Source organism: Octodon degus, unplaced genomic scaffold (assembly GCF_000260255.1).
Source record: "Octodon degus isolate 3935 unplaced genomic scaffold, OctDeg1.0 scaffold00221, whole genome shotgun sequence".
NCBI lineage: Eukaryota > Metazoa > Chordata > Mammalia > Rodentia > Octodontidae > Octodon > Octodon degus.
In genome coordinates, this window is record NW_004524797.1 from 1,342,846 (window position 1) to 1,366,224 (window position 23,379).

Below are 23,379 nucleotides of genomic sequence, written 5' to 3' on the forward strand. Positions count from 1 at the left end.
AGCTCCATTATGGGGCCTTCATGATGGCTTACTGGAGCTCAAGCAATGCAGAAATGCTAAAAACAAGCCTAAGTGTTTTCTGCTTGGCCCAGGGCTCGGTCAGTTGGTCTGCAGCTGGACGGCTGGGTAGTGATTTCAGCCACTCAAGTTTCAGCTGCATGTCCCTGGGCCAGCGAACAAACCTCCCCAAGCTCCAGTTTTTCTGCTTCTAAAATGACAATAGCAATAGCAGCTACCTTCAGAACAGGTGGTGTCCAATGTTTTCTATGAAGGACCAGGTAGTAAATAATTTTTGGTTCATAAGCCATAGAGTCTCTGTTGCCATTACTCAGTGCTGCTCCTATAGTGCTAAAGCAGCCCAAAACAACATGGTAAATAAATGTGTTGTAATAAAATTTTATTTATAAAACCAGAGGTGGGCCAGATTTGACCCATGGGCCATTGTATGCGGACCACTATTATAGAATCATTGTGAGGATTAAATGAATTAATAAATCTTGGGGCACAAAGCAAATGTTAAAATGTGTTGCTTGTTGGCATGGAAGCAGCGGCGTGAGGTGAGGGCAGAACCAGCTGCGGCCGGATGAGGAAGAGAAGGTGCTGCACCGTCACAGTACGCTGCAGGGAAGCAAGACCCTCACTCCGCTGGGAAATTCATCTGCAGAATATGGGGTTCTGTGCCCCCAGAGAGCCTACACATACCGCTCACAATTTCCCAGCTCTGCTTTACAGCCTCAAGTGTTGGTTTTATTAGACCCTTCGATGTTATTTTAATGTTCATTGAAAGATAAGGACTTCTGTGGCTTTTTCTCCCTTACATTCCATCATGTTATGATTCAGTGTTTTCTTTAATCCGCTGTTTCTCCAACTTCCAATATAATCTCTACCACCCACGACAGCCCAGCACTCTGCAGAAGAGGATTCTCACATTGCCTTGCTTAGGGAATGTCCCAGCAGCCTTTTCACACAGCAAGACACTGGGGCAGGGGTGGAAGTTGAACCCAGGGTCTGCTTGACTCAAGTTTCCGGTGCTGAGGTTCTGTTTCAGATAACAAAGTTCTGGGAGTGCATTATGGGAAGTTTGCACAAGACTATGAATGTAGTTAATGTCCCTAAATCGAATGTTTAAAAATGGTAAATTTTGTCACGTGTATTTTACTTCAATAAAAAAATGGTAAAAACTAGAATAGCACTTTTTATGCTTTCTTAGTCTGGGGCAAAATGAACCCCAAAGAAAGAGGAGAGCAAGCAAAAAGTGACTCCTACGAAAGGAGGGCGAGGTGCTGCAGCTGTAGGCAGGCAGGTGGCGGCCTCTGTGGTGTGTGACACAGCTCCTTGCTGTGTGTGGTGTCCTTGTCATCATTAAAGCACTCGCTGGATGAGTGCAGGTTTTGAATCTATGCTTTATTTTACGAGTTTTATTTTTATAAAGTTGTTTTTCCTGTGAAAGTCTTTGGCCTGCACACTCCTAGCCTGAACTAGGGCAACTGCCCTTCACATCTCCATTCCAGAAGGTAGGTGCTGGGGGGGTCCATAGTTGACGTAATATGCAGGAAGTGGGGGCCTCTTGCAGAGGGGAAGCAATTGACGTGCACGAGAGGGAAGATCACAGCCGGAGCTGCCCCCAAGCCCAGTGCTGGCCTCTTTGGGGGGGTTCCAAGGTACCTCGACTGCAGACATTACAGCCCCTCATGCAGGACAAGCATTGAATAAACTTAGAAGACCTCTGGTCTTCATTGCACGGAGATGGTACTATTTCCTGAATTTCTGGATATAATCTTCGATACATCTCTGCCAAATCAGCCTTATTAAATTCATTATTCAGCTCTCTGTTCTTATTTTCGCCTAGGAGAGCTGTCCAAGACTGAGACAGGAATGTTATGTCTCCCAACACCATTGTGGTCCTGCCAATTCCCCTTTGTGTTTCCAACAGGCCTTTCTTTATTTATTTCAGTGAGATGTAATTTCGAGCAATAATAGGCCATCAGCCCATTATTCTCACAGCAATTTGTACACTTATGTATAGCAAATGATTTCTTAATTCTGTTGACTGCCTGTGCCCTGAATTCTCTGGTTTGACATGGATGCTAGGATTCTGTCTACACGGTAGTTTGTCAGTAGACTGTTGTCCATCTTTAACCCTTAACCTTCCTGTATCGCTTTGTCTGTTGCAGAGTTTTTCAAAATATAATGTGAAAGTCCTTGCCTTTTAATAGTATGTTTGACCTGTTTGAATTTATGATCAAAAATCATCATATTTTGTCTACAACGATCTAGTTGGAGCTTTCTGGTTTTCATGTTTGTTTTGTGGCTTTTTAAAAAACCATTTTTTGTTTTGTGGCTTTTTAAAAAACCACTTTTTAAAAAACCATTTTCATGGAAGGGTCTGTAGGGTGTTCAGGGTCTCACTACTAGATCAGACTCGGAGTGATCTGCCTGTTTACAGCCTCCCAAGATCTGGGATTATAGGCACGCGCCACCACGCCCAGTCTCAATTGCTGTCTCAGCACGCCTGGGGGGCGGGGCTGGCACAGTAGGCCTGGGGATCGAACTCCAGGCCCCTGCGCCTGCTTGCAGGTGCTTTAATTCACTGAGCCATTTGGCCAGCCCTTGTTTTGTGGCTTTAAAAAATATATATGGGCTAGATTTTTATTTGCTCTAGTATTTCCTGTTTCAGCAACTTTAAGTTCTGTTTCCTTGATAGTATATTTACCACTGAGTTATTGAATGCATTCTTTAGCTCCTATTTCTCTAATTATGAAACTAACAAGCAAAATGCCCTCTTTTGTGTGCCTCTCCTAGTTTAAACCAGGAGTTTAACACTTATTATTTTAAATTTACCTGCTCTGTAAATGTAATTTTTTTTTTTTGTTTTTTTTGTGGAACGGGGGCTTGAACTCAAGCTCTTGCGCTTGCCAGGGAAGCGCTTATTCCACTGAGCCATCTCCCTGGCTCCTGTAATGTATATTTTCACATCTCAGTTACTGTTGCTGTAATCTATTTTTATATTACACATAATGTTACATGTCATTTGCATTAGTAAACAATTTTATATCAATTGTTTAGATATAACCTTCCACCCGTCCTGTGGCCCTTCCTGGCCATTTCTGCCACGACCTTGGCTATACAGGCCACCACTGCTCTTGCTGGCTGGCATCAGCCTTCACAGGCACCTGGCTGGCATGCTGCATGAGCCTCACATACTGCAGAATGTCTCCCAGCTAATCCACTATCTCTGGGTTTTAATGCTGCAAGAAGGGAGAGGGGAGTCGGGTTTTTGTGCCTTTGTAGAAAGCTTGTTTTTTCCTGGCCTAGATATTTGTAAGTAAGGTTTCCCCTTACAGCTTGTATGCCACAACATTTACCAAAATGTGCAGGGTTATGCCTCTCCTTACCTGTTAGAATGCATACAGACCAGGTAGTTTGTACATAGTCTTTACATTTCTGTATAACTTTTATATTATTTTTGCTGATTGGAAAAATGGGTATCAAAGTTCATGTTTATTCTGTATTATGGATTTTGTAATTAAAAAATGGTTAAATATTGCCAATTTCATATAATTCAGTTTATCGGCTCTGTCTTTGGCCCACTTGAATTTGTTCCCTTTTTTTTTTTTCTTAAAGTAAGCTTCTTATTTGACAGTAGTTTTAGACTTACAGAACAATTGGGATGATAGGACAGAGCAGTGGTGACTCTACAGCATGCAGCAGAATATTTGTAGTCGCTGAAAGCTCTAAGAGCTTCCATCAGTAGTACAGAGCACTCGCACACATCCTTGCCCAGTGCCTCCTACTATCAACACGTCATGCTTGTGTGGTGCGTTAGTGACACTGATGAACCAACACTGATACACCATTATTAGCTAAAGCCCGTCATCTATTTAAATTTCCAGATTTCCTTAGCTTTTTTTCTCCAAATGTCCTTTTCCAGTTCCTCTGTCCCACCCAGGAAATCACATTATATTCCATTGTTTTGGGCCCTTGGTTTCCATTTAGCTCAAACATTCCTTATTTTTAATAACCTATTTTAGACGGACTGAAGAGCACATAACTGATATTTTACAGACTGGCCTTAAAGTAGAATCTGGCTGGTGTTTTTCTCATCACTACACTGGGGTTGTGGGAGCAAGAGGGAAGTTAAAGTACCTTTTCAACCTGTCGTCTCCAGGGGGCTGGCAGTGCTGATTATCACTGATGTTGGATGGCCTGGCCGATGAAGGGTTTGTCAGGTTTCTCTACTGTCAAATATCCTCCCTTTCGTACTGTGCTTTTTGTGAGAAAGTCATTTAAGAAGTGGGTACTTACATTTGACTCCTTGGGGCACAAACAATCTGTATAAGTTACTTGGAATTGAACTACACAGGAGATTTGTCTCTTCTCTCCCATTTAAGCATGGAATTGAGGGAATGTTTGTTTCATTCTTTGGGTTACATTCCAATACTACTTTTATTTCATTTATTTAGGGACAGAGTCTTGCTCGGTAGTCCAGGCTGGCCTTGCATTCACAGTCCTCCCAAGCGCAGTGATTATAGCTGTGAGCTGGTTTTCCAGTACTACTTTCTATTTTATTGCTCGAATATTCTGGTGTTGGCCGCTGGAGACTCTGTAGTTGGCTGTGTCCCCTTGAGCCACACCTACCAGTGTACAGCACAATAGTTATTTTAGGTATTTTCTTGCTTTCTGACACTACCAGGTACTCAAGAATCTTTCTGTGTATTTCCAGCTCCATAGAACCAGCCCTTTCTCCAAGAGGCCCTGCTCCCATTGACTGGAAAGCAGTATTAGAAGTCAGACTCTTGCTACTGGGGAAGCTACTTTGCTCTTGATCTTGATTCTGTTTTGTGTGTCCTAGTTTCTTCTTAGGATCGCCCTCTTCCAGGATCCATTACTGTTACCTTCTCTGCTACTGGATTGATTTCTTTAGCCATTTCCTCTGAGTTTGGAGAAAACAGCTCAAGTTTGTTCTCTAACTTATTGATTTTTATTTTCCTTGGCATGAACTCTGCCTCTGATGCAGATTCCTGTTCCGCTATCTGATATTTAGTTTTCTTTCTTGTCCTCTGTACCTCCTTCTCCAGATTAACCCATTATAAAACAGAAAGTTTCTTTTATGCTGCACTTTTCAGAACTTACCACCCTTTCTTTCCTGAGTATCTTGTCCATGTGTCTCCATTGTTTTGTGTCTGGACTCTGTTCTTTATGAGTGAGCATACCACAGAATCGTGAGCAAATTAGATTTGGTTTCAGGTGATAGGAAACAAACAGGGACCCACACAGGCAGAAACTCTGCTTCCTGGAGCTACATTCTAATGGGAAGGAACAGACACTAAGGCAATGTAGTAGAGTAGATAGTACATCACACATTGTACTAGGAGTGAATTATGTTCCTTCCAAAGACATTTAATTCCTATCTCCCAGAACCTCAGAATGGGCCCTTATTTGAAAATAAGGCTGTTGCAGATTAATTCGCTAGGATGAGTCCATATTGGAATAGAATTGACTTGACTCTGAATCTACCACATTGACTAGTGTGCAAAAGAGAATAATGTGAAGAGATGGGAGGAAGGACTTCAGAGGCAGACAGTGACATTATGCAGCCAAGGGCTGCCAGGACCTTTGGTGATACAAGAGAAGGGCATGGCCCTTCTACAGGGCACAGCCTTCCCACACACTGATCTCCAGAACTGGGACAGAATAAATTTTTATTGTCTTAAGTCACTTAGCTTGTGGTCTTTCAGGACAACAGTCCTAGGAAAAGAATACATATCATGGATATTAATCTATGAAATGGAGAAAAGTGGTAGAAAGGGAGAAGTGGGAATTTGAGGAACAAGGATTTCAATTTTAAACAAAGCATCCTAGGAGGCCTCTGGGAGAAAGGAATGACAAGAAAAGACTCCACAAGAGTACAACAAAAAGCCAGGTTCTTGTGAGGAAATAGGCTTCCCGTGGGGGGAAGCCTTGGCCAACAGATAGCACATCTGTCCCCAGGGCAGCAGGACATTGGAATCCTTTCTCAGCATCTCGCAAGCAGTGGGGCAAACTGGGCAACATCTTGCTGGCTGCAAGGGGTCATTCCCTTGGAGTCATTCCTTCACCACCTGGACCCTCAACCTCCACCTACCAAATGGGTATGCGAAACACCCTCTGTTTGAAGGCTGTGGAAAGGATAGAATGAGAGAATGAAGGCCCAGGGTGTCACCCCAGACCTGACCCTGCTCCAGTGCCAACAATGTGGGTCCTTATTTGCACCATCATTAATGATCCTCCTCCTTTGGTTCAGCAGGTCAGGTGATGAGCAGAGCATCTGGTTCCCTCTCATTTTCTTGCAGCCTTTCAACTTGAACCACTGCCTCAGGTACAGTCACTCTTTAAACTTGAAAGCCCTCAGAACTCTGCTGGGTCTTGGAGACCGGGAGCTATTTCAAGTGCCCACCCTGGGGAGACACCAACACAGCATCAGTCTCTCCCCAGCTTGGCCTCCTACCCCTGAGTCCTCCAGGCCCACAATGCCAAGCTGCACCCTCACATCGGACAGCTGTGGCACCATAGAGGAAGAGCTTGGGTGGAGCCAGCACCTGCTACCTGGAGGTCTCACCTGCTGCTGCCTCCTCATCTGCAGAGTCTCCCAGGGCTGCCATGGTGTTGCCTCCCTTGTGCTCTGCCTCTGGGCTTCTGGCACCCCATCTACCAACTGAGGGATTTGGAAGTGACAGCCTCACACTGCTGTCTGCTCTGCCTGATGTAAGCTGGGACCTGTCCAAGCCAGAAGGGACACAGCAACAGTTGGTGTCTGGGGTCTCCACACCAATGACATCAGATGTAGGTGTGAGTGAATGGAAGAGAAAGAGTTCACAACTCTGATGACACCTGTGTAAGCTCCCCATGGTCCTGGGATAAAAGCCCAAATGTCTTAGCTCAGCATTCACAGTTCCTGGGAACTGGCCCCTAACTCCAGCCTCAGCTCTTTCCTCTCCGTTCCCTCTGACACAGCGGGCTCTGTGGAAGTCCTGTGGCTCCCAAGCAGAGGCACAAGCCTGCCTGCACTCTGGCTTGCATGGCTCCCCTACCCTTCTGTGCAGCCTGCAAGGCCTGCCTAGAATGTTGTCCCTTCTGTAGAACCTCCTTGGAACCTTCTCCCCAGATGGGATGAGGCACTTGTTGTTCCTAAGTTCCTCTGTTTCAGGTTTCCCTGAGAAGTGTCTGTCTTCCTTGCCATGGTGTGAACCACCTGAGGACAAGGACAGGTCAAATGGCAGATGGCATCTATGAGCCCAGGAGAGCACCTGGCACGTTAAAATCATTTGAGAAAGTTTGTGCACAGAATTGGATAAGTGAAAGTTAGAGCTCTGCTTACAACTGGAGAACGTCTAGTTGGTCCTTTCTGTTCCTTGGTAACTATCACCAGATGGGGTCAAGAGCCTGTCTTTGCATGGGCTTTGGGCAAGGCAGTGGCTCTTTCAAAGCCAGTTCAACAGAGAGGCGATAACTTGTGCCATTCTCTCCCCAGGTGAGGCTGAGAGAGAAACCGCTGCAGAGGCTCTCAGGGGCATGACACACTGGCCATCCACGCCCTTGGCCAGGGCAGGGCTGCGAGTGGTGGGCTAAGCCCTGGAAAGCCAGAGCCCGGAGACTTCAATTAAGCCTGTCATGTCAAGGTTAATGTGGACTTGAGGATAACAGTGAGAGGACTTGGGGAACCCCAAATCATCATCAACAACCTATCATTGCCACACCCAGTTATGCTGCACCTACCTTGAGCTTTTTGACACTGGTGCAGGGATCATTGGAGAAGCTCTCAGTGTCTGAAATCTCGATGTCTTCCCCATATAGAACTCCAGTCAGGTCATTCCTCACCTGTGAGCAAACAGAAGTCAGAGGGTGAGTGGGTGTGCCGGTGGTCACAGGAAGAGCTGTCCAGCAAGGCCATCCTGGGAAAGCAATGCGAGTGGACAAAACAATTTTCTCTGTTCTACTGATAACATGAAGGGCATGTCCAAGACTGACACCTGGCCAGGAGCAAGGGGTCTGTAAAAGTGGCCCATGGGCTTCCTTGGACAGAAAAAGCAAGAAGAGACCGCGGCTGTGGCTGATTTTTCCCCAACACATCATCCTGTCTCCGTGTCAAGATCTCCAATAATTTCTTTGTTCATATTTTTCATTATGGATTTGCAATGAACTGTGGGTTCTAGTGAAAGAGCTCATCACGGGGACCCCACTTCCCCCTCCTGCTCTGTCACTAACTTGCTTCTGACTTTGTCCTATCTATGGTCCTCCACGTCTCTGGGTCTTGGTTTCTTCTTATTTAAGACAATTCTTACAAGCATTTCTCATTCACCTCAAGGAGAGCTATTATCAAAAAACAGAAAACAACAAGTGTTGTGAGGATGGAAAGAAAACTGGAACCTTTGCAAATTGCCAGTGGGAATGTAAAACGGTGCAGCATTCTGGAAAACAGAATGGCAGCTTCTCAAAAAAAAAAAAATTAAACAAAGAATTACCAAATGATCCAGCAATTCCATTTCTGAGTATCTATACAAAGGAAGTGAAAGCAGGGCTTTGAATAGATATTTGTTCATGGCAGCATTATGCACAGATGCCAAAAGGTGGAACCAACCCAAATGTCTATTGATGGATGGGTGAGTAAACAAACTGTGGTCTATACATACAGCAGAATACTGTTCAGCCTCACAAAGGAACGGAATTCAGATACATGGTGTAACACAGATGAACTCGAGGACCCTATGCTCCTGAGAGAAGGCAGACATAAATGCAGAAAGACTATATGATTCCAAGGTATACAACACCCGAAGGAGTCAAATTTACAGAGACAGAAAGTAGAACAGTGGTTACCAGCTGCTGGGGGAAGGGAGGAGTGGGGAGTGAGTGTTTACTAGGTACAGTCTCAGTTTGGGATGATGAAAAAGTTCTGGAGATGGAGAACGATGAGTGTTGCCTAAGAACACGAGTGTACTTAATACTACACTTAAGAATGGCCAAAATGGTAAATTTGATGTTATGTGTATTTTACCACAATAAAAAGGCATTGCTTATTCCAACAGTCAGCAGATCCTTCTAATGTGTATATCAAAGTGTTTTGAATAATCTGGCCCTAAATGTCACTGGTCACCAGGAAGCTACCACCAGGGAAGAGCAACAAAGGCAATGTCTGTGGGACCTGCCGTCTTTTATTTCTTTAAAAGAAATAGGAAAGCAAATGGAGCAAAATGTGAACATTTATTAACTCCAGCTAGCAAGTCCTTGGGAGCTTATTTTATTCTGTGCTTTTTTTTTTGAATGCTTGAAATACTTTTTGACAAATGTTTGGCAAAAAGAAAGTATCACTGGCAGGGTGAATCTTGTCCACCTGCAGTTTTCACTTCTATTTTGCTGGAAGATTGGGAACCAGTTGACCAAGAAAAGTTGCCTTTGAGAAAGGTATAGTTTATTTCTGTTGTCTCAATCCTTTTGAGGTACAAGTAGGGTCCCAGGATCAGTTGTGTATGTCCTGAAGGTGTGGCAGAGTGACTGCATTGGTTACATATAGAACTCATCCACATGTAACCCAGCTAGAGGGCAAGGCACCAGACAATAGGCAACAGCAACCCTGGCTGTCCACTTGTGTGTCCCCAGTATACAGAAAAACTTCTTGGCTTCGCCTGCATCTCTGTCTTTTCACCTGAATAATGGGCACGAATAGAAAATAACTCACAGGGTTGACTCAAAGACTAGTAGAAATATTGAGGGTATTGAATGGCTCTGTAAATTTAGCTGTATATATATTAAAAGTCAAAATGATCATTTCCAAGCATAAGATATCAATCAGAGCTTGGAATATCTATGTATGTGTGGTTGGTGTATACATGAAAACTATATCACAAATACAGCAGAATAAATTATTTTATAAGCAATCAGAACTCACAAAACAAAACAAAACACCAGAGGCCACCCCATCCACCGCTTATTTCACAGATGAGGAAACAAAGGGGTGACTTCCAGCCTAGTGTTCTTCCCACTCTTCCAGGATGACCCTTCTGGACCTTACCAAATGTGGACATTTCCAAGGCCCAGTGAGCCTGAAGAAGCCAGAACAGATGGTCAGTGCCACCAGTCACTGGCTGCCCATCGTCCCAGCACCAAGGAATCTGTGCTTGGCTCGTGTGTGTACTCTAATGGACTTCTCAGGGAAGGCAAGCAGAGGACGTCAACGATAAATGATATTTTTGAGTAACCGATGCATGGGGAAAATGTAATTGATCCTCCTCACAAGGTAAAATTGACACTCTCATATAGAGACAGAATGATCCTTTAGCTGACTTGTGAAAAACTGACTGAGCAAACCTGCAAACACCTGGGTTTCCTCCTAGACCGGCAGGTATCTTGTTTCATGGAGCCAGCAATTTACTATACACTGCATTTCTGTGATGGGAATTCTATGTTTGCATTCATCTCCATTATAAAAGCAAAAACATATTCCTATGGGAAATGAGTAATCTTTAATCCTAAGGAAATAAAAACAGATATTGTCACGGCTTAAATTTGAAGTGTTTCCCTAAGACTCATATATAGGGGCTTGGTCCCCAGTGTGGCAAAGTTCGGAGGTGGGGCCTAGAGAGGCCAGGAGGGTGTTAACCTTATCCATGGGTTAAACCACTGAGGACCTCAGAGCCTGGGCTGTTAGGAGGTGGGGCCGGGGAGGTGGTGGCTCACAGAGGCAGCCTTTGAGGGTGCTATGCTCAAAGCCCCTTGCTCTCTGGCTCCTTCTCCTTCTCGCAGCTTCCTGCTGCCATGAGGTGAGCAGCTTTGCTGCCGCATGCCCTTCTGCCATGGTGTTTGTGGTCTAGCTGTAATGGTGCCAGGTGTCCATGGACTGAACCCTCTGACTGTCCATCTAAATAACTGTTTCCTCCTGGAAGTTGTTATTTTTAGGTGTCTGGTCGCAGCATCAGAAAGCTGACACAGGCACTCTTTAGCTCGCAATAGTGTTACATCTGAATAGATCCAGCATAAATTGAAAATAGCCTGTGTAAAAAATGAGTTGAACACTCCTAGCTCTTGAAGCATCCTGGCTTGGTACAGTCAGCTGTGTCCTGTCCTATGACCACATGGCTCACAGAGCACTGCCACTGCCCAGCACTGTGAGAATCACACTAGTATCACTAGAAGTGATCCAAATTCAAAACTCCCAAGCATGGTTCCTACTGAATGGGAAATATTTTGTTTGTTTGACATAGGATTTTGCTCTGCAGTTCAGGGTGGTTTTGAAGTCACTACAGAGCTCAGGCTAGCCTCAAACTCACAGCAAGCCTCCTGCCTCAGCCTCCCAAGTAATGGAATTACAGGCATGGTATGAATCATTTTTACATCATTACAAAGTCCTTAAATTGTCACCCAAACCATCCCAATTTGGGGACACTCTCACAGTCACTCTCAAGCAGAGCCAGGGTCTCCTGGGACCTGTTCTGCATGATGGGCTCCAGTGAGCAGCTACCATGAGTCTTATTTGTTTCTAGGCCCAAGACAAGCCAGGAGGGATGGAGAGACACTGGTGCAGAGGGCAGGGAAGGGAGCTGGAGGCAGTCTGCTCTATCACCTGGAAGTGAGAGCAGGAATATGAAGGCTATGAACAGCTACCCAGAGCTGCTAGAGGAAGGTGAGGAAGAGTGTGTTGCTATAGACCAGGGCCTCCAGGCCAGCCTCGGGCGACTCGCTGCCTTAGAACAGAGAATCCAGGCTCAGCCATAGGAACAATCCTAATGGAGCCACAGAAATCATTTGGCAGCACTAAAAAGAAGAGGGTGGGGAACGAACAACGTGCAACAGGAGACTTGGGGGCAACAGCTGCTAACCTTCCTGAAGAACGAGTAAGGACTGTGGCTATGAGGTGATACTAGGATGTGCTGAACAAGGCCTCTGAGTGGTTTGATGCATGCTCAGACTTGAGATCCACTGTCCTAAAGGAAACAAGATCAATGAAATGAGTGATTGATGATGGTGTGAAAAGAAAGTTTGAGCCATTTGCCCTCTGCTCTGATTAGCAGACCAGAATGTATTAACAGAATAAAGCTATTGTCAAAAAGATGAGTGGGACTAGGAATCACATTTCAAAAGGCATCACTTCTAGAATGAAGGAGGGGACATCAATGCTCTGTTCCCTCTCAGGCCACCCCAGGGTTACTGGGCTCAGTTCTGAGTGTCTTTTATCAGGGATGGTGACAAAGTGCCTCCTGCTCAGAGGGGTCATTCATGTGGCTAAGACAAGAGCAAGGACCTGTAGAATGGGCAGTTGAGGACTATAAGGGCTTCAGCCTCTTCGGAGACTCCTGAGCAGCTGGGGAATGGAAGATCCCACGACAAGAATGTCCACATTTGAACTCAGACTTCAAGCTTTAGGGAAGGCCAACACTGCAAGAAGACAAGAGTGGGAGGAGGCAGCTGTGGCTCCAGAGAACCGGGAGCAGTAGCTTGCTGAGCAGAGCAAATGCCGCCAGGTCAGATCAGCATCTCAGCACCGGGACCAGTGTGTCTGTGCAGCACCTTTTGCCCATTTGTGTGAGGAGGCTGACAGGGACCTTTCAGTTCAAAGGGGCCATCACAATGACCTCACTCCTCTAGCTGACTGAGTGCAAACCTCCATTCACATGCTGAGCATGGGAACATGCAGCTGACCTCCATCCATACCTGACAAGATGTCAGGGCAGGGCAGGAGTAGAGGGGGAGAAGAGGAGGAGAGCAGCAGAGAGGTGGAAGGCAAATGGAGCTGGATCCACAAAGGAGTGGCGGTGGGTGGATGGAGCGTGTGGAGAGTGCTCAGCACAGAGAAGGGGGCACCTCAGTTCTCTGGTCTCTCTCAGGCCATACCAGGGTTGCTGGGCTCAGCTCTGAATGTCTTTTATCAGGAATGGTGACAAAGTGCCTCCTGCTCAGAGGGGTCATTCTTGTGGTAGGACAAGAATGAGTTGCATTTAAGTCTCATGTGGGTCTCTTATCCCATGAGGAAGGCCGGTCTCCATGCCTAAGAAGGACATGGTGTCATTCTTCCTGCATGCCCCACTCTGCTCTAATGCCTGCATCTCATTAAATGTGGCAGTGGATGCTGCTGGTTCTACCTTCTATTTGGACGTATTTCAGGCTTCTTATCAACCCTCACACTGCCTTCTGCCACTGTCTCGTGAGTCAGTCTATGGCCTCCCCCCATGCTATCTTTGCCTGGAGTCCCATGTCTACAGGTCCTGCCAGGCTCTTGTCCTCTGCCACTCTCTGCTGTCCACAGATGGACCAATGAAATCTCTGCTCCTACAGATTCCCCATTTTGGGCCTGGATATCCTTGCCCTCCATCCAGGTAATTCGAAGATCTGGAGGTCAGGAGCTGAGGGTGCAGGGCTCTGTTGGCCTGGCAAGGGGCTTTCACAGAGCTCAGGACCTCAATGTGGTCTCATGCTTGACTCCCAGAGCTGTAGTTCCAACTGATGGTCAGTCACTGGCTGGCTTCTGGGCTTCAGTACTTCCTGGACAGCCATCTACTGCCCTACATTTTTAAGAAGGGAATCTCTTTGCTCCCATCATGTTCCTTCATTCATTTCCTTACTCATTCATGATATCAATGTCTTTTTTTGTTCCAGCCTCTGTGCGAGGTAGTACTAGGCCTCTCATATTGAGTAAAAAGATTTATTATTCATTGCCGTGGATCTCTGTCTAGTGAGAGTAAGGAACATTCATCAGATAACAAATGGCAAATGTTTAAATACCCTATGAGACAAAAGCTCTCATGTTCAGGGGCAAGCCCATGAGCAGAGTCAGACTCAAGCCAGGCGGTGCAGCAGGGAAAGGACTCCAGCCCGAGGAGCAGCACAGGCAAAAGTCCTGCAGTGGAGAGAAGTGGTAGGTTAACTAAAGGAGTGTTAGCTAAAGGAATGTACAGCCAGAGTGAAAGCAGAGCCCAAAGGGGAAGAGGTTGGCGAGGATGTTGGAAAGAAATGAGGATAATAGATTGGGCAGGCCCTGTGGGCCTTGCAATTTATATTAAAGATTCTGGTCTTGAACCTAAGCACAGTGGAAAACCATAATGAGGTGTTGTGTGAGAGGGCAACATGATTAAAAGCATGTTTTGAAATGACAACTCAGGCTTCTCTGGGACCAGTGGAACAAGAAGGCTGCAGGGGGATGCAGCATTAATCCTGGTAAAGAGATTCTGGAGGCAGGATGAAGAAAGGATGGTGGAGGTGGCAGGAAGTGACCAACTTGGAGGAGCCCCTAGGGCAGGTAAGAATCCATACTCATCTTCCACTGCTATGTAACAAATTGTCTTAAAATGTAGCAGGTGAGACCGTAAGCACCTATGGCCTCCTGAGTGAGGGCTGGGGATCCACTGAGTGAGCAACTCTGGGTCTGGTTCATCCATAAGGCTGGAGACAAGATGCTGGCTGGAGCTGCCTGAAGCGTGCATCTGCGAAACACCTGGGGATGTCTGCGGCCTCCTCAACCAATCAGAATCTTCTGGACAGGCCCAGGCACTGGTGGTGATCATCAGGTGATTCCACTGTTTAGCCTAAGTTGATAACCACTGATTTTGGGGGGGTAAGAACAACAAAACTGTCACATTTCTAGCCTGCTGGCAAGCCTGCATGAAAACCACAAGGCTCCTGTCCCCACTGTCTGCAGATTCAGAGTGCCATCTTTCCTGGAATCCAGGGTTACTATCCTGCCCTCTCCTGCTCCATCCAATAGCTACAGCTCATCCTGAATTCCAGGTCCTCCTATCCCCAGCCCCTACACTATAAACAGATCCTGACAGCGTCAGAAGGGAGAATGGAAACAAGAAAAGGAAAGAACAGCACAAAGGAACAAAACTAGAAATGGTAGAAGAGAAAAGCAAAAGCAAAATAGCATTACAGTGGCAAGTTACCAAGTTCAGACCATGTGTTCCAAGCAGGGCCACTGACTGGAGGTTGCCAGTTAAGAAGACTATCAGAGACCCGCATGACCACAGAGCCCTGGACACCTTCCCTAATGAGGCTACTGTAACAGTTAAGGAGTCCTCCAGTGAGGTAGAGACCCAGGTGAAGATGAGGAGAACCAGGACTGTGCCAAATGCACTTTACAACACTTTGAAAATTCTAATTAGGTTACAAAATGAACTTGAGAGCACAGCGAATTCCCAGCTCTCCTATGGAAGCTAGGTAACCTACTTTGTCATTCAAATGCACTCTCTATATATAGCCCTGACTTGTGCAAATGTCACTCCTCATACCTGACTAAAGGGTATAATTATAGATTTACTTCTATTCATTCATGAAATGTGTCTTCACTTGATTAAACAGTTCATTCAAGTAAAATCCATTAAAATATGGAACATGTTAAAATGTGGCTCCTTAGAGGCAGAGGGCATCAATGTAGTTAAGATGCTAATTAGGATAAACAGGCATTTGAAACACTCAAATCTGAATAATTCAGGTCACTTTTACTGGGGCTCCAGCTCCCCAGGAACTACTATTAATTGAAGCTAATTAAAAAATTAGCCTGGAGAAGAGAAGACCAAAGCAGGAAGTGATGACCAACTTCAAACGTGGAAGAGCTGTCACCGAGAAGCTCTCTTGGGATGGCTGGTTCTGGGTACCCCTCTGGCAGATGGTTCAGGAAAGCAGATTTTGACCCAAAGCCAAAAAAACTTTCTAATAATGGAGAAGGTGGTTTTTGCCAATAGAGAGCTCTTCTTTGCCATCAGAGGAATGTAGGTAGAGGTTGGCTGGGATGCTGGAGAGGGGCTTCCTCTTTCACCACCAATACTTGTCATTCCAGGGTAGTGAACACAATACCTCAACTATTCTCATTTATAAAAAATTTTAAAGTTGCTAAGGTAACTCTTTTCACCCCTGGGGTTTTCCAAAGATGTGGGGCATGCAGTTCAAATCTTGTAGAACCTTCTCTATGTGGTTGCATTCTCACCTTTCCAAGCCTGATGTGAATTTATTGAGGAAGGTGGTTTTGTTTTTTGAAAAATGAAGCCACCTAGTTTCCACATTTCTTCAAATAAGCTAGCCTTTAATAATCTATAATGATAGTTGAACATAATGAAAAAAATCTAAAGGATAAGAATAGAAGTAACTATGTATCTTTCTACTACACATGGGTTAAACCCATGGACATACGTGGAGCCACGTCCAAGTACATCAACATGTGTGAGACACTTGCACATTCACAGTGTGGAGCAAAAGAGCTGAATGGTGACCCCAGAAGATATGTCCAAGTTCTACCCCTCAGCACCTGTGTATTTCATCTTAGTTGGAAAAAAGATCTTTGCAGATGCAATTAACTGAATGATTTTGAGATTGCACTGGAAAAATCCAATGTCAAGCATCCTTGTAAGAGGCAGGCTGAGGGTGATTTGGGGCACAGGTCAGAAACCATGTAAAGGCAGACAGCTGACAGCCAAGGACCCACTGGTAAAGGGAAGGAAAATCTCTGTTAGCAACTTAGGGGGCAGAATGGCCCCAGTGACAGACACCTCAATGTAGGACCTCTGTCCTCCTGAACTAGAAAGAACATATTCCTGTTGTGTTAAGCCACCAAAATTTGTGATGATTTGTTAAGGCTTCAAGAAACTCATTCCTTGGGCCTTTGGATCCCAATCATATTCCTACAGAGAAGCCTGGCCTCTTGTGCAGCATAGACCCTCGCATTCTATGCTGAGGTTTCCAAGAGGGATTTCTAGTTTCCCTAGCTGATGACGTCTCTTGTCCGTCCCAAAGAAATATGGTGTTATGGTTTGGTCTAGCATGTCTCCCCAAAGGCTCATGTGTTCATCAGGGGCCCTTAGAAGAGTGACTGGATCATGGCGGTTCTGTACTCACCAGTGGATTGCACTGATGACTTTGTAGCGGAGTGTTCTGTGAAGAGGTGAGGTCTGGTCAGGAGAGGGAGTCACCCTTGGGCCCCCACAGGTGGCTCTGCCATCATGGGTCTGGGGCCAAAGAACTAATTTGGGCTGAGCTGACACCTAGGTGGGTGAACTATGAGCCTGCCCATGGTTAGGTTCCCCAGGAAGGCCATTTAGAGACCCATGTAGGAACTGCTGGAGAGACAGTCCTGCTCTCCATCTAGGAGGGCTTGGGGGAGGTGGGACAAGGTACAGGAGAAGTTGAAAGGCTATGAAATTTCATCCAAGGTCTCAGTCAGGCCTTTTGGGTTGAGAGGGCCCTGCAGAGACTCCCCAAATCAAGGCAAGAAGGCTGGTCCCATTTTTAGGTAATGGCTGCCCTGGGTGAAGGGATATGACCTTGAATGAGGCTGCTCCCCTTAGTGAATGGCAAATACGGGGTGGCAGGTCAATGTAGCTGCTGATAGGACCCTTGTAGTGACTCAGGCTGGTTCTACCCATTCCTTCTGCTGCAAGACTTTTCTAGGTAATTTATAAATGTCATTGAAAGTCTGAGGACAGGAGAAAAACAATGAAACCACCCATATTCCTGGCATACTAACTTGAGTAGTACAATACTCTTGTTGGTTATTCTCCACTTGTCCCCACCCACATCCTCCAGAAGGCCCTGTCCTCTCTACCTCTGAAATTTGACTTTTATAGGTGGCAGCACTAGAGCCTTGGTCTGATTTCCACTTAGGGTCTGCCAAAGAAACATCCCAGCAGGAGTCACAGTGCCAATGAGAAACCCCGGCAGGAGTTAGAGATCCAATGGGAGGTTCCAAAAGGAGTCAGAAGGCCAATGGGAGGCTCTAGAAGGGGACAGAGGGCCAACAGGTTAGCTCAGCAGAAGTCAAAGGAACAATAGGAAGCCCCAGCAGGAGCCAGAGAACCACTGAGGCTGCAGCATGAGTCAAAGGGTCAATAGGAGGCCCATGAGGGGTCAGTGTACAGGAAGAAAAAGAAGTATGAGTTCAAGGTATTGAAGCTCTGGCCCCTCCTTCGCTTGGGTGCAGCCCTGTCTAGTGTCCCCCTGCTCCTGGCTTAAAAAACTCAGGTCCTTCTTTTTGCCAATCCCAGGGACTGCATTAGCTGGCTAAGTCCCTTGTCTCTGCCCCAAATACTCTTTTTAGAGTAAACTTGAACTCTTGGAATATGCCATTTTCTCCCTGCGGGGGTCTGAATTGAGACAACAGATAAAAAAATTTTGCAGGTACAAGTTAAAGGATAAGCAATTTAATATCCTAATTGTTTCATCTAATACTCCTTATAGCTCATTTTCTCCACCTATCATACCTGCAGGGATCACCTCAAATTCCTGACCCTTGTCTCCTTTCCCTTGTCCAACTCCTGCTGTCCACTTGAGTACCATGGCAAATGGCCCCTCCCCATGAATCTTGGATTCCCAAGGAGCTGCCCTGACCCTCTCAGAACACCAGCATTTGCTGATTTTTCCTCCTTCCCTTTCTTAGCCCTGCTGGAGTGACTGGGAAGTTCCTCCAGTCATCTGTGGCCCTGCAAATCCACTGTGGCAAGGCAAGACCTCTTCAGACCTGTGTTTGAGCTACTGGCGCACAGACAGGAGCTCAGCTCTGGCTGCTCCCCAAGGTGAGGAAAGACAGTCTGCCCTTCCCGTGGCCTGGAGCCTGTGGAGCCACCCCCTTCCTGTGCTGAGTGTGTGTCCTGGGAGGGAGCTGGCAGGGCAGATGAGCTACTGGGTCCCAGATGAACATCACACCAAAGTGCTGGGCAGGCTACCAGCCTGGGAACGGGTTGGAGGCTGTGCTGAGCAAAGCATTTTCCTCCACTGTATCTGCTTTGAAGCAGGACCCAAAACTCCAGGGACCAGTATTTACCCTGCAGAGTACAAGTGGAATTTTCCAAAGGGGACCAAAATCTGGAAGCATCAACATTACAGTTATCATTAGGACTTGTTGCGTGCCCATCTGCCCCTGGGCTCTGAGCAACCCCAGGCGCAGTCCCTGTCTGAGTCCCTGCAAGATTCCAGCACCATTCCTTGCCTAGGCACCACAGGACACCTACTCATCTCCTGAGGTGTATGTTGCTCAGTGCCAGGTGCCCACCATTCCAAGGAGGGCTAGAGAAGCATCTGTACCTCACCTGTGCTGCATCAGAGAAGAGGAAGGGTTCTTAAGTGAAATGCCAGAACACTCCATAGAGGAAGCCTGAGAGAGAAAAAATAGAGAAGGCTACACACCTGACAGATGGGAAAGGTCAGAGCACTGATGGGGGCTCATTTCATCATGTGTGCTTTACCTGCCAAACTTGTCACAGTGTCAGATCACTTGGCCATTGCTCTAGACCCAAAAGGTTTAACTATGGCCTGTTTATGGGGAAGTCAAATGAGATTCAGAGAAGTCGAGTCAGCTGCCCAAGGTCACATAGCTAGGACAGTAGTGAACCTCGGATTTAACTACCAGACATTAGCCAACTTTTCTGTGTGTAGAATGAGATGGCAACTATTTTAGGCTTCTCTGGCCTTTCTGAAGGTTCTGCCCTAACTACTCTAGCTCTACCATTGTATCACAAAAATAGCCACAGAGAGTAGCGAATGAATAGAGATGGCTGAGTTCCAATAAAACTTTATTTATAAAACCAGGGGCTAGATTTGGCCCCCAGGCCAACATTTTAGACTTTTAGTCTAGACCCAAGATAGAGCTCATTGTTCTTTTCTCTCCTCAGGAACAGTTTCTACCCACCCCCCCCCCCCCCCCCTTTTTTTTTTTTTTTTTTTTTTTTTTTTTTTTTTTTTTTTCAGAGCCAGGGATTGAACTCAGGCTCTTGCGCTTGCCAGGGAAGTACTTATTCCACTGAGCCATCTCCCCGGCCCCTCTCCTCGGGAACAGTTGAGGAGAAGGGAGCATACACTCCAGAGTCAGGAGGCTCTGGCTTGGAATGTGTACCTCTACTGCTCGACTGCTATAGGCAAGAAAGAGAACTGCTGAGACCCCTGGCATTGGAAACAGGGCATAACTTCAGCCTACCATTGGGCTGTGGGAAGGGTCAGGACATGAAGCCACCCATGCTGCTGGTCTGCCATGGCTGCAGTGCAGTGGGTGTCAGTGTCACTCTCCAACCACAAAAGTGAGGTAGGGACAACATAGTATGTGGTTTGGGATGGGGAGAGCTGTGATGGCAATGCCACTGTCACCAAACTCCGAAGGCATGTCGCCTTGCGCATTCTGGCTGAGGGCTTTCTGCAGGAGAATGCTATTCTGCACCCCAGGAAGTCCCAGAGGAGATCCATAGGCCCCTGGGTTGGAAAGAACTTTTTGCCACCCAGAGAGGAACAGATGTGCGATGCTTGGTGACTCCCCATGGAGGGCAGTGAGACAGCTGTTCACAGACTTGATATGGCAGTGTGTGATGTGTTTTCTTCCTGGGGTGGGCAGCCAAGCAAAGACAGGAGCCTTGCACCCCCATCCCACCGCCTGCTGCCCACAACTGCTGACTCATGCAGGAGGCTTAGGCCTGCCAGAAGGAATCTGAAAGGCCCTCAGTGAAACAAGGCTTCCGAAGAGGGTTGATAGCGACTGGGAGGCAGGGGACGGTGTCTGGTGTTTCTACTTTAAGGTCATAACTTTGGCAGAGCAGGGAGGATGTGGGGATGTTCCATCAATACACTGAAGGCGAGGATGCAGCTCAGGATGCCAGAAGAGATGTCTCTGGCATGGGACAGGACCCACTGCCCCAAGACTAGCAGCGCCATGTTTGGCAGCAAGATCTCTCATCTGATCAAGAGGATGTTAACTTGAAATTTAAGGGAAAAAACAAATGTGTTCAGGAAGAACTATGATGTCAGATACAATGAGAGTAATAAATGTGAAGAATTTAAAAAGAGGGTCACAGAACAGGCAGTTCTCCTATACAATGTCTGTATATCAAAGTGCAAAGTACTGGAAACTGTTAACTATAAAACTTTGGAGAAAATGGTAGAGCTGAGCACAGATGTCCAACTCCTACCTAAGCTACCTCCTTCTGAAAGTGACAGAGAGGACCAAAGGAGTATAAAAATAGGGATAATCTGCTTTAGCACTGGAAAATAGGAAAGAGTGCCATCAATATGCCAGCAACTTTGAGGAATTTCTTCTAGGTACCATGCCAGAAGAACCAGATTGAAGGCTGACTCACAGCTCCCCTTCCTGAGAAATAGCATGGTACTGCAGGAAGAAGAGGACAGGCACGCTGACAGGGACCAACTTCACAGCCTTTCATGGGCAAACAAGTGCCACAGGTGAGTCTGGGCCACAGGAGGGAGGCAGGACTCACCAGGCAGATGCCCCTCACTGTGCAGCTTGCACCTTCCAGAGTGATTGAGCCATCAGACTCAAGAACAAGCAGAGCCTGTCCAAGTGGCTTTCCACTGCAGAGCTGGGCACCTCCCATGCACTGAAGGCAGGAGATCAAAGGGGGAAGGCAGAAGCAAGCCTCCAGATCTTCAGTGGCCATTCAATAAATTCTGAGAAGAAACCAAGAGAGAAGAAATTCCTTAGCTCCAGATAGCTCCCTAGCTCCATCGCCTGACTGTCCCTGGGCTGTCAGTAGGAAATTTTGTCATCCTGTCTTTCATCTGAGTATCTGAGGTAAGAATCTAATAGTATTTAGATAAAACAGTGAGTGAATCCAAGGAGGATTCACTCAAGCTGAGGAAAATACCAGGTCAGAGAAGGCCCAGACTACACAGGAGACCTATGAAAACCCCAATCATAAAGGATAAAGACAAAGAAGAAGAATGTCAACTCTAAAAGATCTGGTACAGGAAGTAAAAGTAAATTGCAGTGTCCATTTATACTTCAAGGGGATTAAAGAAAACCTGGCTTCTAAATTGCAATATAAAATAAAGGAAACTGGAATTAAAAGAAATCTGATAGACTTAAGATAGCATTGACAGGAAATGAATTGCGGTCTTGAATATGAGAATTGTATAAAGCATTAGAAGAGAAGAATTTAACTGTAAGAGCAATGATGGATGCTATGAAGAATGACTTTGTGATGTTTTGGAGACAAAGAACGATATCTAAGATAAAAGTGACTAGAGAAGAAAAATAACATGAATGATGAACTACAGAGATTCACTTAAGATTATTCAATATTTCTGAAAGCAATACTAGAACAAATAAGTAATAATTAATGATATAGTAGAAGAAAACTTTTGTAGTTTGGAGAGAGACGAGATTCTTCAAACAAAAATAGCAATCATATTTTAAACAAAAGAGACAAGCATTAGATATGATATATCTTCTTTCTTAATTTCAAAGACAAAGAACTCTACAAGCTTCCATTATGATAAGGATGAAATTACTTACAAAGCAACCAAATTGGATCAGCTCAGACTTCATTACAACATTGACATAATATCTAAAGAGTTTTGAGGAGGAATATTATGATCACAAACTCATCACTCATAGAACCAACAGACAGAAACTGATCTATGGAAAGGCATCCTAGATACAAAACTCATATGGTCTTCCTGAAAAACATCATTCAAAGATGTACTTTAGGCCACACAGGGATAAATCAAAAGACATAGTCATGAAAGACATGTCAATAGAAACTGAAGCCTTAGACATATGAAGTTAAAACTTAAAATTATGGTAATTTCAAGATAAAATCAGCATTTCAAGTACAATTGAGAAAAGAATATCCACAATGTGATGAGTAAAATTAAATAAAAACCCAAATTATGACAACACAAAATTAAAGGTGAAGTGAGATGGGGAAAAATAAGTGCGGTGTTTTCTACAGTTTATAATAAATATGATTGCATTACTATGTTTGTACTTAGCGAAGTAGAAGCTTAATAATTTAAACTTAAAGAGCAATTATGGAATGGTTTTATAATGATGATGAATTACTATTCAGATAAAAGGTGGGATTTGGATATAACCATGATCAAAGACAAAATTGCCTGTTTAAATACATTTAATAGCAACCAAAGAAGAGTAAAAACTGGTATGCAAATCAGGAAATTAGAGTGAGGATGGCAAAATAAAAAAAGAAGCTGTTAATGGTAACAGCAGAAGCAAATAAATCAGAAAGTAAATAAATAGAAGCAGAGCCAATAAAAAGTTCAAGATCTAAAACTCTGGTTTAAAACAAAATAATGGAAGGCTTCACTGAAGACATACTTTTTAAAAAGTTGTTTACTTTTGCAAGAGAAATGTCTGAAAAACATCCCTGGGAGAGTGAGTAATCTTTGTTGAAGACACCAGTAGAATTTCTCTCAACCATCAAGGTAGCTATTTTTGTAAGGACGGTAAACAGATAATTGTATTATGCAGAAAAATGAAATAATAGAAAGGAGCCAGAGTTTTAATAGAAAAACTCTCTAGCCCTAGGAACTTCTGTTATTTGAGTGTCAGGAGGTCTTCAAGTGTTATGGCTTGTTTCTAGATGTCCCCAACAAAGCTTCATGCAGTCCCAGGTGGGGCTCTCCAGAGGT

At 45.3% G+C, this 23,379-nt stretch overlaps 1 protein-coding gene across 1 annotated transcript in view; it reads right to left on the reverse strand.

The window, feature by feature from the left end:
* Window positions 1-23,379, reverse strand: part of Gabbr2 (gamma-aminobutyric acid type B receptor subunit 2) — a 391,890-nt gene that overhangs the window by 191,701 nt on the left and 176,810 nt on the right. The window contains exon 4 of the mRNA XM_004645219.1: window positions 7,756-7,857. Within this exon, the coding sequence (XP_004645276.1) occupies window positions 7,756-7,857 (102 nt within the window). The remainder of the gene's footprint in view (window positions 1-7,755; window positions 7,858-23,379) is intronic.